Source organism: Moschus berezovskii, chromosome 5, assembly GCF_049115385.1.
Source record: "Moschus berezovskii isolate FMDL1 chromosome 5, NW_MosBer_1.0, whole genome shotgun sequence".
In the NCBI taxonomy this organism is placed as follows: domain Eukaryota; kingdom Metazoa; phylum Chordata; class Mammalia; order Artiodactyla; family Moschidae; genus Moschus; species Moschus berezovskii.
In genome coordinates this window covers 68,891,499-68,908,479 of record NC_142464.1, presented here as the reverse complement: position 1 = coordinate 68,908,479, position 16,981 = coordinate 68,891,499, and the positions used below count along the sequence as shown (strand labels likewise).

The window sequence follows — 16,981 nt, the reverse complement described above, 5'->3', positions numbered from 1 at the left end:
TTTTTTTTTTTCTTCCATTTTCCAGCAGATATATGGAGTGACCACTCCTTTCAGACTGATCCAGATTTGCCACCTGGCTGGAAGAGAATCAGTGACGTCGCTGGGACCTATTACTGGCACATACCAACAGGGACAACTCAGTGGGAACGCCCTGTCTCCATCCCAGCAGATCTTCAGGGTTCTAGGAAAGGGTCCCTTAGTTCTGTAACATCATCTCCCACCCCAGAGAACGAGGTAAAATGGAGTATCTTTTTAATGGCTTAGTAGAGTGGATGTAACTTGTGATTTCTCTTTAGACTCATTGCTTCTGCCCCAACAGGTCATCAAGGTAAGCTTTCCGATTTTTATGCATGTTGCATTTGAAACCTCTGAAATGCTTCCTCTTCGTGAATAGTGTTAATTAATATCATCTTTCAGGGATCTTTTTATTTTTTAATGGCTTTCGGTCTCTTTAAATACCATTTCAGGTACAGAAAGTTAGAGAGGCTGATTAATGAGAAGTGGTTAAGATTCCCTGGGGCTCACTGAGGCAGTACTTTACTCTGTAGGTGCCACTTCATAGTGATGGTTCCATAAAATATTTACACACGGAAGAACATCTCTTGGCCTGACGTGTTATAATTACCGCACATCTTATTAATATCCTTGGGCTCATTTGATTTCACGGAGAGAATGTCTGCAGGAATAGCCCTTGAGAACCCTTAAATGCTTAATTTCTAATAAGAAGTAAAAAAAAGAGAATCTGTTTATTTAGCAGAAGTGACATTATTTTAGAAATAATTAGCAGCATAAATTTGTTCTATCCTTGAGGAAGAAATCTGATGTTTAAACAAAGAATTGAGGCATTAAAAAAAATTCCATCATGATAGTTGTTAACACAGAAACTCCTGCAGTGAAACTTTGTGAATCCTGATAACAGAATATTCAAGAGAATTACAGTGGGAAAAGGTCACAGTTAAGTAATGGCTTTTTCTTTTGAGAAAGGAGGTTTGATTCCTGACACACAGGCACTTCTGCCTTTTCTCTGACCACAGGCTTTTGTTCTTTAAACAACTAATTTTCTTTTACTTTGAGGACATGGAAGGAATTTGAACTGCATCTCTTACCAAAAGCCTCTCTACATATTTGCTGCTATTATTACCCTTCCTGTCTTTAAAAGTAAACAACATCTTCCATTATTTACTTGCTCTTCTCTAGGAGGCTGGAAGACCTGCATTCCAACCACATTCTTGCTGTTACTGGGCTTCAGCATCTCACTCACTCCACCTGGGCCTCAAACTCTCCATCTTTCAAGTGACGGTTAGGCCGAGCTATAACCCCCTGTTGAGACTGGGGCTTCGGTTTGTTGGTGCGGGGCCCTGATGATCACACACCCGCTTCAGTTCCACTGAACCACTTAGAATTTCATTGCTTATCACTGGGCAATTTTGGTAGTTTTTTTTGTTAGCATAATATTCCTACTCCCAGAGCAAATCCCGTTCAGTCTTTTATTCACCTTGGGTGAGGTGTGCTGGGAGGTGGAGATGAACCAACTCTGCCTACCAGGAAGTGGAGTCCTCCTCGGTGCCAGCCCAGGTGTCTCTTGGCATTTCTCCCTGGACCTCAGTGCGGCTTCCAGGAGCCGAGTGGACCAGGACACCCCTGGGCCCTCAGTGAGACGCAGGAGTCCTCTTTCAGCTTCACCTGCATGGTTGGGCATCTCTGTTAGAGTCTCTCCAGCCGAGGACGTCACTCTCCTATTGCATCCCTTTACCATCCTCACCTCCAGGGAGAGCCCTGCAAGCTGAGAATGCCAGGGTGGGAAGTGGGCATCCGGCACCAGTGTCCATCCATCACAGATAGGGAAGCCGAGGCACAGAGAAGCCAGTGGCCAGCAGCCACACTGGGTAACTCAGGGTTCCCAAATCCTCCTGAATTCCAGGCCAGAGTTTTCCTCACTTGGCTTCCCTGGCTCTGAAATTTCAGCCCACCTGCTTTCTCTTTGACCAGAGGTGAGATGATGAGACTGACTTTGAGATACTGCTTTCTGTTCAGTGAGCCTCTTGTCTTCTGCACATGGAAGAAATGAAGTTTATCTTGAAGCCCGCATCCTGAGGCTGAGGCGTGGGTGGGGTGAGGCCCATGGTGGGCATCTTGGGGTTTAAGTGCCTCAGATTTTTTACTTCTTTGATTAACATGGAAGACTTTTGTTTTCATATTTTCTGCATAAAGTCTTGGGAAGAATTCAGCGCAGGTGGGCTCCTGACCCTGGGGAAGATGATCAGGTGGCAGAGTCCACATTCGCATTCCTGAGCCTCCTTCTGACATCCACTATCACCTTCTCTGCCCCCATCCTTGCCTGCTTCCCTCCCTTTCCCATCACTGCCCAGCCCCCTTCCCAGCTCAAACTGTGTCCCAAGGCCTGCCTGCCTGCCCACCCAGTTCCTTTCCTGAAATTCAGTATTTCCACTACATCTCCACTGCTCAGCCTCCCAGCAGCTATTCATGACTTATTGTGGCTTTCAGGGTATTTTCATAAATGTCACTTCATTTGTTCCCTTCAAGACTCTTCATGTGGCAGAGAAGACGGCTGTTCTGTTTCCCACTTAAGAGGTAACTGGGGCTCAGTGAGCTGAATAACCAGGTCAGGGTGGGCAGATGCCCAGCTCTCAATTCCAGATCCCGTGATCTGTCCCAGCACTGGGTGAATTTCCACCTTGAAGTTGGTTCTAGTCCACTCTTCTGTTGCCATCATGTTGGATAAAGTTTTATCCCTCCAAGACACATGTTAACAGATGTGCAGCTTTTTGACATTTCAGAGACAGGCTCACACCCAGCACTTTAATAGACCAGCGGGATGGATGTTCTTCAGATCAACCTTTCGGTTGTTTACTCCATACAGATTTTTCCCTGTGCATAAGGCCATCCACAGAGTCAAAGAACCAAGCAGATATAAAAGGCAGTACATTGAAATCCTAGGTGCAGAGGGATAAGCAGGTAGTAGAGAGAAGAGGTTGGGGAAGACCCAGCCTTCCACGTTCCCAGGTCCTGCAGGTGTTGACAAGGATATTAAAGCAGAGGCGCTAAGGGACATTAAGTATTTATAGCACCAACTTCATGGCTTATCTCCTTACTCATAAAACCCTATGCATCTGTACAATAGTTGTCATTCCTTTTTTATATTTGAAAACCCACATGGAGAGGTGAGGGAGCTTACCCAGAATCACACACCTACACCCTAGTGGAGTCAAGCCTGAGTGGAGGTGTGCTGGCCCCTGCCCTCACCCCAGGCCTCACTCTGTGTTTATCAGGGGCTTTGAAGAGCCTTGGGTGTCTTCATCTCACTCCAGGGGACGGTGGTGACATATGCAGAGCCTTCTAGAAAATGACTTCTTTTCATAACATTGTGGTGTTGTTCAGTTGCTAAGTCGGGTCTGACTCTTTGTGACCCCATGAACTCCAGTGTGCAAGGCTTCCTTGTCCTTCACTATTTCCTAGAGTTGGCTCAAACTCATGTTCATTGAGTCAGTGATGCCATTCAACCATCTCATCCTCTGTCATCCGCTCCTGCTCCTGCCTTATGTCTTTCCCAACATCAGGGTCTTTTCCAGTGAGTCAGCTCTTCGCATCAGGTGGCCAAAGTATTAGAGCTTCAGTTTCAACATCAGTCCTTCCAGTGAATATTCAGGGTTGATTTCCTTTAGGATTGACTGGTTTGATTGCCTTGCTGTGTGAGGGACTCTCAAGAGCCTTCTCCAGTACCACAATTCAAAAGCATAAATTCTTTGGTACTCAGGCGCAGGTGCTAATAACAGTTGAGAAAAAATTATTATTTCTCTAATGCCATTTCTTTGATACCTAAATAGAATCTATTTTGACTAATCTGGAAACATGAAAGAAAGCAAAATGTTAAGGGTGAGAAGAAACTTGTAATATGTCGTGTTAGAAATGCATATTTTTATGCAGCTTTTTCCTGAGCTGGCTTTAAAAAAAAAAGTAAGTGCCAAATCTGTTGACTAAGCTTCACAAAAGTCTAGGACTGAAGGCTTCCTTACAGTTTGAAAATTGTACATTTCACATTCCAAAGTTCACCAGGGAAGTGTTAAGTGCAACGCATAGTGTTTCCTCTGCAGACGCCAGCAGTATTTTTGCAAGTTTATAAACTGGACGGGAAGCACTTGCCACTGAAATTTGGCCCAGCGACGATCTCCCCCTAATCCATCAGTTTGTTCCAAATTACTTAGATGTTGCATCTTAGAGAGAAGAGGGAGCGCCACAAAATATTTTAATGAGTAACTCTTGGCCCATGAACAAGACTTACTTAGAATCTTCCCAGATGAAGGAGTTTCCCAGTTCCTTAAGAATAAGGGCAAGGAGGAAAAGGTGGCTCCAAAGCACAGGGAGGTCTAGTTGTTTCTCAGGACTGTGATCTCTGTGATCACAGTTTACTCTGTTCTTGCTGCATCACTCCTGGAGTCTGGGAGGGGCCTGTGCAGCTAAGACCCTAGGAGAACAATTTCCAAGCATTGCATTAGAACCTGAGGATTTTCACGTACATTGAGAAATAAGACGGCAACCTAAAGGGGCCGGTCTTCCATCATATTCCTGAACTTCTTGACCTGCTCATGAGTCTTAATATTTCAGAACTGGCAGGAACCTTCGAGAAGGGACTAGTGAATGCTACGGCAGTATTTCTCAGCCCACTGAACCAAGGATTGTGGCCAGGGTAACCTCTGGGGCTTGCAGAACATGCTGATTCCTTGTTCTTACCCTAGGCCATTGAGCTAGACTCTCTAAGGGTGAGGCCTGAGAATCTGCCTTTATCATATGCTTTTGCCCTGCCCCCAGAAGGAGGGGTGCTTCCCTGGCGGCTCAGATGGTAAAGAATCTGACTGTAATGCAGGAAACCCAGGTTCAATCTCTGGGTTGGGAAGATCCCCCAGAGAAGGGAATGGTTCCATTATTCTTGTCTGGAGAATTCCATGGACAGAGGAACCTGGCAGGCTATAGTTTGTGGGGTTTCAAAGAGTTAGACACAACTGAACAACTTGCACTTTTCCAAAAAAGGGGAAAAAAAATCATATGCTTTCCAGGAAATTATATGCCGAGGGATTACAAAAGCCGGTCTTCTAGTGAATCTAGTCTGTTTTTATTTATGTGTCACTTTTGCTTAAATACTTTGGCTTCATCTTAGCATCTCCTGGGAATCATTGCTCTCATTTGCCTGCTTTCTGAGCTCTTTGATCTTCATTGCATTGTGTCTCTTTGTAGTATTCTTACTTGAGGCATGTCAGCCTCCCTTTTGGGGGTATTGGGACCTGCCTGCCTCGTCATGCATCCTCAGCACTTGGCACAGTGCCTGGTATGTGGCAACGTTCATTAAATATTTGCTGAATGAAGGAATAAACTGGCTTTGTAGCGGGAGGGAGCTCTTCGCTGACTTACTGTAGCCACAGAGCCGGCACTAGAGCCCCAACTCTCTTGATTTTTCTCTAGTTTATAGTTTCTAAATTGTGCTGCTGCTCACACAGACTAATTTAATTCCACAAGCATTTGTCAATCTGTTTTCTAGTTAGATTTTTTAAAAACTGCTTTGTATTATGTTTGCCTGACAAACCATAACTGTTCTTTTGATAGTGTTGCATCCAACAAAACATAGAAAACAGTGTTAAAAGAGGGAAAAAAATAAACCCATGCACATGGATACAGTGCCATTAACACTGTCTGGCCTATTTGGAATTCCGGATGCTCTGCCATTTATGATCAAGGCAGTGGCTCAAATCTTGACAGAAGAGGATTCTGAAGCATAATTGATAATGCTCTGTAGTCCTTGAGCTCTCAAACATTTTATTCTTACAAATGCCTTTATTTATTTTCTCTATGGCAAGAGTAGAGGACAGTGCAGTTTCCTGGGCACCTTTGGGCAGCCAGCCCCTGAGCTTGACCTCATGGCATCCACACTCCGGTGGGAAGTCTCTTTAGCCCTGTCTGATATTTAGGGAACTGAGTTCACAAAGCAGGTGAGAGCAGAGGCAGGATTTGAACCTGAGCTTCCCAGATGGCTGTGTTGACTTCATAGCTTCTGAAGAGCAAGCAGAGGTGATGTGATGGTGGCTTCGTCAAGACCACTGTAGAATGTTCATGTGCCTTCCTGTCTGCCCAGCTGTCAGTGGGTTCAACCCTTCACTCTTGCTCTCCAGTTTGCATGTTGATACCACTTCATAGAGACTTTTGTAGCACCTCCAGGGACTTTCTCATCCCCTTGGACCCCATCCTCAGGAAAACTGTTGACATTGTCAAAGGATCAACTCTTAATTTTCTTCCTGCAGAAGGACAGTGCATCATTTTTGTTTGATTTGAGGAACTGCTTTCTAAGATCCCAAAAGAGAAATCGAGTAAGAAGAAAACTCTCAGTAGTCGAAGTTATACAGTCAGATTCCCTCAAGGGGTCATGAAGGGCACCATGCTGAAAGGTCATGAAGGGTCACGGCAGGTGCCATGCCCGAGGTGCTGGGTCAGACCCCCAGAGCTAGGATTTTGGGACTCTCTCAGATCTGAGCATGATCACCATAATCAGGATAAGGGCTGCTGCAGCCTGGCCAGTGTCACGGCAAGCACCAGGAGAGTATGTGCCCGCCGTAATCCTGACACCAGAATCTCTCAGCTGTGCAAGGCTTTTTCGCTGCACTGCATGAGAGATGATCAATTAGAGGTTGCTGCTCCCAGAGGATGGTCTCTCTTCTCCCTTTATCTCTATCCTGTGTCTCTTTCCTAGGGCATGTTACTCCACCTGCCTTTTCCTTTTACTGTCTTTCTCTTTCCTTTCATCCCTCACTCCTATCACCCAAACTACAGACTTTCTATAGAACCCAAGCATCTCTGTTGGTTTCTTTTTTCTTTGAATTACTAGCTAAAATGTTGTATTCTCTCTTAATTAAAAAAAACAGATGAATAGACGATATCATTCTTAAAATTTAAGACAAGTTGTTTTTGTCCTTCATTGCCCTTGATTTTCAAAAAGAAAAATTACAATCACTTATGTGAAGGAGAACATTTCTCATCCTCAGTGTCAGTGAAAATTTTAAATTTAGGAGGGGAAAAAAAGACTCTGGCTTGTTCATAGTAAATATCACTAGTTTCCATTTTTCTTTGCTTCAGCTCTGTGCTAAAGGGTTTATTTAGGAATACTTATATGTTATTTTAAGATTTTGCAAAATCACTGTATATCACCTTTGTTTATTTAAATCTATAAAAGGTGATTGTTGGAAGTTTGCCCGCTGACTCATGTCTCCGTAGCATGAGAGCTGAATTCATACAGTCTTAGAAGCATAATCAACTTTTACTTTACAGGGACTCCTGCATCCAAAGAGTAAAAATAAATATATATATATAAATTTAAACACATGTACAGAGAAATGTTTGATTAAATGCCAGAGCCTTTTCTGAATACTTGTTTTTAAAAATGCTCTTCTTTCACTCTCTATAATCCCAACACAGTGTCTTTTGAGTATGATTTCTGATTTCAGATTACTTTTGTCAGACACATGCCTTTTTAAAAATTTTCTTCACAAGAATGCAGCTAGGGATAGAATGCAAAACCCCACACCCATTTTAGGGGGTTCACAGTACTCTTGCCTGGAAAATCCCATGGACGGAGGAGCCTGGTAGGCTGCAGTCCTTGGGGTCGCTAATAGTCTGACACAACTGAGAGACTTCCCTTTCACTTTTCACTTTCATGCATTGGAGAAGGAAATGGCAACACACTCCAGTGTTCTTGCCTGGAGAATCCCAGGGACGGCGGAGCCTGGTGGGCTGCCATCTATGGGGTTGCACAGAGTCGGACATGAGTGAAGCGACTTAGCAGCAGCAGCTGGTCCCCGCAACTGACAGGTTGAAGATTTTTCAGTAATATTTTCTCCTCAGTGAAAACCGAATACTTTTTGGAGGATGGAGTGAGGAAAGAGGTGAGGGGCTGGACAGCTTTCCTGTTCTGTGCTCCGTAAAAGAGATCATTTAAAAAAATAAATAGACACAGTGGTCCAGGTTTGAAAAACTGCAGGCCAGCTGCCTAATCCAGAAAAGAAAGCAACAGTGACGCCAGCTGTGCAGTGATGACAGATCCAAATTTGCAAAGATTTTGCCCTCAGAGAGGCCTTCAGAGCCAAATAAATGCTTTTGTCAACACCTGAGATGTTTGAACTCAGCCACTTCTGTTCTGAGTGGCTTTGAAAATTGTATTCATTGTGTGCCGAAGCTATGGGTCAATACAACCGTCTTATTTTCAAAGAACTTTAGTTGAAAAGTTACTTAGTGGAAGAGTTCCTCCTGTTGATTTATTTAAGAAAAGAGATTTGCCTGACAAATCAGTGGAACAAGTTCGTGAGAGTATACCTGGGTATCTTATTAGTATCATTTAATTCCCCAAACATCACATGAAAAATATTTGAATATTCAGTTAATGGTGTAGAAAGAAAAAAGATGTTCCCATGTTATCCGAGGTGAATAAAGGAAGGAGTCGTTTAGATTCTAGGTCTATTGTAAGTGGTTTGCCAGCAAGACAAGGCGTCACACTTTGTCCTATAACTATGTTTTGGAAAGCATTTTGTGACCGAGTATTAATTTGTGAAGAGGCTTAGGTGGCAAGGAAGTAGAGCTTTGTATGAATGAGGGGAATTTACATTAGATTGTCTAGACTCTTTTTTATTAGATTAAATCTCAGCAAGATGAGGTCAGGCGGGGTACCTTACCCTCCTTTATTATTGTTTTTTTCTTTAGTGGAGATAATTTGTCCCCTAGTTTTGTTATGCCCCTAGCTATGGACACTTCCCAGTTTTCAACCAGCTCATTGACCAGCATACATCAAGAAAGTAGTTCTTTCGGTTAATAGGAGAGAAAAAATTCTTACGGAATTAGGTATGCTAGGCCTTCAATATTTTGATGCATATTGTGTGCTTTTGAGACCACATGTAGATAATAACTTCCCTGTCTGGTAATAACATTCAGCCATTTGTCTTGGTAAGTAATTAAATCGCCTTCCTGCCCTCGTACCCTGGGCCTTTAGTGACGATGTGGATCTAGGGAGCACAAGCTACGTGTTGCTGTTAGAGTGAATTTGTTCCCTAACCCATCCCGTGAATATCAATGCTAACAACAGTGTCTTGTGTGTGTGTTTTCTTTTTTTTTTATTTCCTTTTCTACCCTTTTATTCTTTTCTTTTTTTTTTTTTAAATCAATGTGCTTTTTTCTATGTGAACGATTATATGTCTAGAAACAGCCATGGAGTGATTTTGCTGTTCTGAATGGGGGAAAGATTAATAGTGACATTTGGAAGGCAAGTATATTGTCAGAGTTTAGCTCATTCAATATTTTGTCCTTTTTGCATGGCTGTGGCTGCATCTTCTTTGTGAACATCATGCATTCTGCAGGGACAGACTGAGGGGCTTCTGGCTCAGGCGGTGGGGCTCACACATGTCGCTTTTTTTGATGTCTCCCTTTGTGAATGACTTCAGACTGGTCGCCCCAGGTTCCTGTTGTCTTGTCAGAACCAGCATTTGCACCGAGCCAGCATCAGCAGCCCACGCATGCCTTTTTTTCTGCCTGAGCTCACGTACACTCTCTGCCTCGCGCTGGGAGGACTTCTTTCCCCTCTAGTATCTGAGGCTGTGTACTGGGCCTTCTGCCCTTCTGCATTAACAGGGATCTCATTTCCTCTAGGATTTGCACGCGGCCACAGTCAATCCGGACCCCAGTTTAAAAGAATTTGAAGGAGCCACCCTGCGCTATGCATCCTTGAAACTCAGGTAGGGCATTGGATGCACTTGCCAGAAGGTGTGGCTTTGTGCAGCTGGAGATTGCAATAGAATCCTAAGTCCCATTTTCTGTTTTTCTTTCTAGAAATGCTCCACATGCCGATGATGATGATTCTTGTAGTATCAACAGTGACCCAGAAGCTAAGGTTTGTAAGAAATGTGCTTTCAGTGACCAGGTTATATTCTTGAATCAGAATAATGACTTGGGATAATGGCCCAGTTTTTACGAACTATCAACCCAGAGCCACTTAATAAGCAATTATTCCTGAGTCCTCTCTTCCTAATCTCCCTAACACTTAAAGGAAATCCTGTCAGCCGAGTTAGGTTTGGGAGGGTTTCTGTAATCATCACAACTCTGCTTGTGTCCCACTCCATCAGTTCTTTGTGCAACACGATAGAATTACTGTTTGAACAGGTGGGCTTCAGAAGCCTTTGAAGATAAGCCAGGCTCTACCCTGTAATGCAGTGGAAGGGGAGTTGAACGGGTGCTGTGGATCCGTCACGCCCGTCTCCTCCAGGGCAGCCTCATACATGTGCACAGTGAAAGCTCCTTGCCACCCCTGTCGTAAACACCGGCCTGTTTTATGGTGGAAAGTGAGAGTGAACTTTTGTTCTGGACTTCCGGTGCTGGGTATGAGCTGTCACAGTTGTCCGTTGATCCCTGAGAATCAGGGCCCTGTGTTTCTCTGTGCAGTTGCTCACTTGATGTTCTTAAAGCTTTTATCTTTGACTTTGTGTTCTCTAAGCAAAGTCCAGTGAGGCGGTGGAGAGTGCGCTGGGGGGCTTGGAGCCTTGGCTTGGACACAGCCCTGCCACCTCCCTACCTCTGCTTCTCGGCTCCCTGTTCCCCTTTTCTTGGCACCTCAGGTTCTGCCAACCTCCCTATCCCTGCTCCCACCCACCGCTTGCTGTTGTCTTCAAGCCCTGTATGGGGCTGGGTGTGAGCCTGGGGAGGGTTGCGTTAGGCACACAGTCTCCATAGTGTCTTAGGAAGGACCAAAGTAGTGACCTGCCCAACCCGGGCAGACAGCATGGCGGTGTGTTCTGTGGGTGACACAGTGGGGCCCCGCCCACTCCCGATCCAGGTACCTAGCATCCCCTGACACAGGTATTGTAATAGACTGGAGGGCCGTCTGTTCACTGTGAGCTAGGGTGGTGGGTCCATGGGAAAGGGGATTCCTGGCTCAGTTTCCCCACTCTTGGCCAGGGCATGGTACATCAGCCCAGCAGCTGATGGTCTGTGGGGATGAGCAGCCTGTGGTGGTCTGCACTCACCCTGTAATTATCCCCATCCTTGAGAGAGCACAACACTGAATACATGTGAAAAAACACCATTAGGAATCTAGAGAAAGAATACAGAAGAAAGCAAAAAGCTTCATGTCAATACTTTTTTATAGCTTTTTTCCCACTGCTTTTTAAACACATGTTCATTTGCATCTTATGTAGCAGGACCTAGATTTTCTTCTGAATCCCAAAGCAGATCTATGTCTATGCATAAAACAGCAAATAGGTTCCTGTAGCAGTAGTTAAGTGGGGAACACCAGCCAGGTTCAAAACCTTGGCTCCTAGGCTGGAAGCTGCCATATTGCCAGTGGTTCTGTAAGAATCCCAGGGCTTGCAGTTGAAACCTCCGTTGTTCTTAATTTGCTGAGCTTCGTTCTAAGCACATACTGGTTGGATGATGGCTGCTCCAGGGCCAGCGGTGTTGTGAACAAGTTCATGGTCTGCTGCTGACACCCTGACCTTTAAAGATAAGTTGTATGGTGAGGAAGGGAAGGAACACAGTAACACAGGAAGGCGGGCTGTGAATAATTTGCTTTTCTACCAGGTGTTTTACAAGGGCTGTCAGCAAAGGCTGGAGGAAGAAGGGTGAGCAGCAGCTTTATTTTGCTTTACCCGGAAGGGCTGAGCCAGTGATGTCTGTAAAGCTGAGTATGTAACTGACGAGAGTGGACCAGGAAGGTGATGCACAGAACGCAGAGCAAATTAGTAACAGGAATAGGAGGCCTGGCTGAGCTGTTCCCTAAGATGACACTTTCTCTTTCTTCTTCCCAGTGTATTGCTTACTGAATTCTTGATCTTCCCGTGTTCTATTGCCATCATGTCTATTCCAGCATCTATTAGGAATTTGTGTGAATAAGGAGGCTTGGCTTTCTCATAAGTAACTGAAGTTGTACTTAGTTCAAAACAAAAAGTGTGTGTATTGTATTATTTATTTTATATCCTTCTTTGTTCCATAAAAGATCTGAGGAGACTTATAAGAACACTTAGAAGCCACAGAAAACACAATAGAATAATCAGTGCATCTGTCTGTCTGATTTTTGGTCTCCAAAATCACTGCAGTTGCTGATTGCAGCCATGAAATTAAAAGATGCTTACTCCTTGGAAGGAAAGTTATGACCAACCTAGATAGCATATTAAAAAGCAGAGACATTACTTTGCCAACAAAGGTCCGTCTAGTCAAGGCTATGGTTTTTCCCGTGGTCATGTATGGATGTGAGAGTTGGACTGTGAAGAAAGCTGATCGCCGAAGAATTGATGCTTTTGAACTGTGGTGCTGGAGAAGACTCTTGAGAGTCCCTTGGACTGCAAGGAGATCCAACCAGTCCATTCTAAAGGAGATCAATCCTGGGTGTTCATTGGAAGGACTGATGCTAAAGCTGAAACTACAATACTTTGGCCAACTCATGCGACGAGTTGACTCACTGTAAAGACTCTGATGCTGGGAAGGATTAAGGGTGGGAGGAGAAGGGGACGACAGAGAATGAGATGGCTGGATGGCATCACCGACTCAATGGACATGAGTTTGAGTGAACTCCGGGAGTTGGTGATGGACAGGGAGGCCTGGCGTGCTGTGATTCATGGGGTCGCAAAGAGTCGGACACAACTGAGCGACTGAACTGAACTGAACTGAACTATCTGTACTGGGACGTTAGATGGAGTTAGGACAGATGGGACTGGGGAGAAGGGAAAAGCGTGGCTTTTCAGCGTGTAGGACTTGGCACAGTTGTGAACATTGACCTTGGCTTCATTGTTGTGCCTCCTGGTGATTGTTTGCTGCACTCTTGGGGACCCCAAGCCTGTTGGGAGGAGAGAAGGGTTTCAGACCCCTGCCCTCTGTGCCCGCACTGTGCATGTGGTAGAAGCGTCTCAGGTCCTTATAGAATGTAATGGTTTTCCCAGGGCTCTATTATAAAATAATAGTAATAATGAATGTTTATTGAGTACTAACTTTTTGTCAGACATAGTCCTAAAGACTTCGTTGCTGTTAACTCTCATCCTCACAAAAAAGAAAAGGGGCTCAGTAGCATTATTGCAGATAAGGAAACTGAAGCGTAGGAAGTTAAGCATCCAGTTAACAGCAGAGTCAGGATTTGGCCCATGCTCACTAGATTGCCCCCAAAAAAGTCTCAGTTGGAGCTTCACTTAGGGGCCATCATCAATTAATGTGATCAGTGTCCTCAGCAATATACTCCAAATATACATACATATACATATATATACATATATATATTTGGAGTATGTATGTAAATATACACACCCCCACACACACACTTATGCACACAGAGAGAGAGAGAGAAATTTGAATTTTGCTCATTGGAAACAAAGGGCAAACCCATTTCAAGTAAATTGGTGGAGAATTATCAGTGTGGACCAGCTTTCTGGTCTGACTTGAGTCAGAGGTGAAGTCTAGAAGTGAAATGGATGGACCACAGGTTTTTTCAGACTATCCCTCATTGGTGTCATTTCAACAAGGCTTTTGATAAAAGTAGGACGAAACAGGAGGAAGGACGGGGTTGGGGGAGCAGTGGTGGCTGGAGTGGGGCTCATCGAGTGGCTGGCAGTTGGCAGAGCCACACACTTTGGATGCTCCACACATGGAGCCCCTTTGGGGAAATTGAGAAGTCTTGCTGTGCTCCTCTGGATGCAGGGTCTCGCCACCCTACAGTGGAAGTGGGCCAGGGGAAACCCTGCAGGGAAGGCTAAGATAATCCTTCAGTGCTGTTTCCAGCAACACTAATTGAAATTATTTTTTACAAATTGGGAATAAGTCCGTTGGTTTAGAACTGACATTGATGAGGCCACTTTGGAGGGGTTCCCCATCGCCACCACCCCCTGGCCTGACCCATCTGCCTTTTGGTTTCTCCTTGCCTGTTTATGCTGCTGGGGCACCTAAGGAGGCAGAAGTGGCAAGATTTAGGTTCCCAGATGTTCAAGCTTTCCATAGATCTAAAGATATCTAAAGAGTATCTTTAGTTAACACTTTGCATTCTTTTTAATTTGCCAACAACCCGGGAACTGAGTGCCCCATAAACAAGCAGAAGGTGTCCTTTCTTTAGGGAAAAAAAAAAAAAAAATTTAATTTCATGTATGATGGAATTCTAAATACAGCCCCTGAGGAGTAAATAGATTATTAGAGAAAGTGTCTTCCCTACTCCCTCAATGAAACCTGGTTGCTGGAAGAATAAAAGTTGTTTTTAGGCCATCAGGATGTGAATACTTCAAAATTCCCTCCAGCCACTCTGCGTCTAAACATCCTGATAATCAGTTGTTCAGTGAAAATCTAAGTACCAGCACAAATGATCTCTTCTCTCCACACCACCTCCTCCTTCCCGCAAGAGCAAAGTATTTTTATAACTCTGACAGTGTTTTATGAGCCGACCTACTTTTTTATACAGTGAATATGTTTTTTAGTTGATTGCCGTGTATGCGTAAGTTTGTATGTAATTCTGACCTCTTTAACTTTTTCTTTTAAGATAATTATGTATTTATACAAAAGTCACCAAGATTGAGTTCCCATATTACCTTCCACTTATCTTCCCATAATAACATCTTCATAATCATGGACAATTATCCAAAGTAAGAAAATAATATTGAGACCATATTGCTAATTAAAATAGGCTTTGTTCATTCCCATTTCCAGTGTTTCCCACTGATACCCTTTTTTTGTTCTAGGACCTAATCCAGGATACTACAGTGCATGTACTGAGCTCTTAAAATATTATTTTACCTGTTCCTTTCCACAGTTCTCAGATTTATTATTCTTTATTATTCTTAATTCTATTATATTAATAATATTCCATTTAATTAATTGCGCCATAATCTGTCTAGACACCCAGTAGTCATACTACAGCACAGAGCTACAACTTCATAAAAATAGGTGGCTTTTTTTCCCTTTAAATCATTGCTTTGGTACAGATTGCTGAAACCAGTATTACCAGGTCAAAGGCTGTCAGCTTATGGCTTCTGTCACTTACTGCAAAATTGTTTTTCAGAAAGGCTGCAGCAGCATGTAATTCCATCTGTAAAACCCCAGAAGGCACCTTTGTCCGTGCCCACTGTTCTCTAGGCTTTGTCATTTTCACTTATTCACATTATTCGTTGTATTGCACGTGAGCTACTTCCTCCTCCTTTAAATTTCCCCCTCTTAAGTTATCGACATAGGACATTTGTTTTGTCAGTTACGAAACCCTGCGTTTATTATGGAACAACATGTTTCTGTCCTTTCCTGGCTGTTTTTTCCCCTTGCTTTTCTATCCATTTTTAAAATGAAAACTTTGGTTCGGGATAATTTGAGATATACAGAAAAGTGACAAAGATCATACGGAGTTCCTACATTCCCATCACCCAGCTTCCCTTTCTTTTACATAACCGTAGTGCCCTGGTCAAAACTGAATAGTGGCACAAACTGTCAACGAAGCACTCTATTCCGGTCTTACCAGTCATTCTTCTAGGTCCTTCTTTGGTTTCAGGACCGCACAGGGTGTTTAATCTCTCTGCATTTTTAAATTCAAAACTTTGTCTGTAGTCTAATTATTTTTTCTTTTGTCTATTTTGTGTCACGTTTCCATGTGAAAATGCCTTTTTTAAACTTTTCATTTTATATTGGAGTATAATTAATTAACGTGTTAGTTTCAGGTATATGGCAGAGTGATTCTGTTATACACATACGTGTATCTATTCGTTTTCAGATTCTTTATGTGAAAATGTTTTTTAAATGTTTGTATATCCAAACATTTTGTAGACAATTGCCTTTTGTGCTTCATTTGTCAAGAAGGCAATGTCTTGTCATGTTTGGGTGGCCAGGTAGCTTGCACTTATACATTTCCATAATTCTGCAGTCTATCACCTGTGCTCATCCTACTTTCATACCTTAAAATCCTAATTTAGCCCTTTAAAACTTTCCTTTTCTCATGGCTTATTGCTGGCCAAATGCTTGACTAGAATAAGTAACACTAAGATAAATCCAGTTATAATTAAATTGTCGAAAACGGAATGATTTGAAAAATATGTACTAATTCCTTAGAATTCTTCCCTTTGTGTCAATATGCTGGACTTCTGTAAAGGAAGTGTTCTGCCATCTTGTGGACAGTATTGAAAACTACATCCTTAGAGAAACGCATTTCATTTGGACTGAAGTGCTTGTAGCTTGTTGTTTGGTCGCTCAGTCGTGTCAAACTCTTTGCGACCCTGTGGACTGCAGCATGCCAAGCTTCCCTGTCCTTCACCATCTCCTGGAGTTTGCTCAAATTCATGTCCAATGAGTCAGTGATGCTTGTAGCTAGAAATGACATTAAAGATGATCTGATGGGCCTCCTTTGCAGGTGAAAAGGTGAGCTCCAGAAATTTTGAGTACGTAACTTTACGAGGATCACAGTCAGTGTGGAGATGGTATTCGAAGGTGGTCTCCTGGGCCTCCTATCACCCCATCCTACTGTATTCTCTGAGTGTATAACAAATCATTTTCAGGATATTTGTGAGGAGAAGTAATTAGGTCTGCGTTTAGAACAAAGGAACTGGGTAAGGAAGATGGTATTGTCCCAAGCATTCAATTTTCTGGGTTTCAGCTTCCTTGGCTGTAAAATGAATGTGTTATTAAGTCACTTCTGGTTCTGAGGAATGAAGTCTGGTTCTGAGATCTAAAGTGAAATGAGCAGTCCTGATCTCTGGCATCTGGAGATGAAATAGTTCCGTCTTCTCTGTCTCCAGGTCCAGAGAGAGGGCTGGGTTGGAGGGCTGGAGGCAGGGCTGGCTCCCTTTTCTGACCTCACTCTCCTCCTGCGCCCCGCACTATGTTGGGCACTAACATGCAATTTTCCTGCAAATGCAAGGCACCGTGGTTATTTCCCGCATATTACAGATGAGAAATTGGTGCTTCAAAGAGGTTAAATAATTCTATTATCACAGCCAGT

The 16,981-nt window shown here is 43.5% G+C and overlaps 1 protein-coding gene across 18 annotated transcripts in view; it reads left to right on the top strand.

Annotated features, from left to right (window-relative positions):
- Positions 1-16,981, top strand: part of APBB2 (amyloid beta precursor protein binding family B member 2) — a 388,982-nt gene that overhangs the window by 270,813 nt on the left and 101,188 nt on the right. For 12 of the 18 annotated variants that reach the window (XM_055435278.2, XM_055435274.2, XM_055435271.2 and 9 more), the window contains 4 exons: positions 26-234; positions 9,248-9,310; positions 9,694-9,779; positions 9,874-9,934. In XM_055435278.2, coding sequence (XP_055291253.2) covers positions 26-234; positions 9,248-9,310; positions 9,694-9,779; positions 9,874-9,934 — 419 coding nt within the window. The remainder of the gene's footprint in view (positions 1-25; positions 235-9,247; positions 9,311-9,693; positions 9,780-9,873; positions 9,935-16,981) is intronic. The other 6 variants (XM_055435281.2, XM_055435284.2, XM_055435290.2 and 3 more) reach the window with 3 other exon arrangements.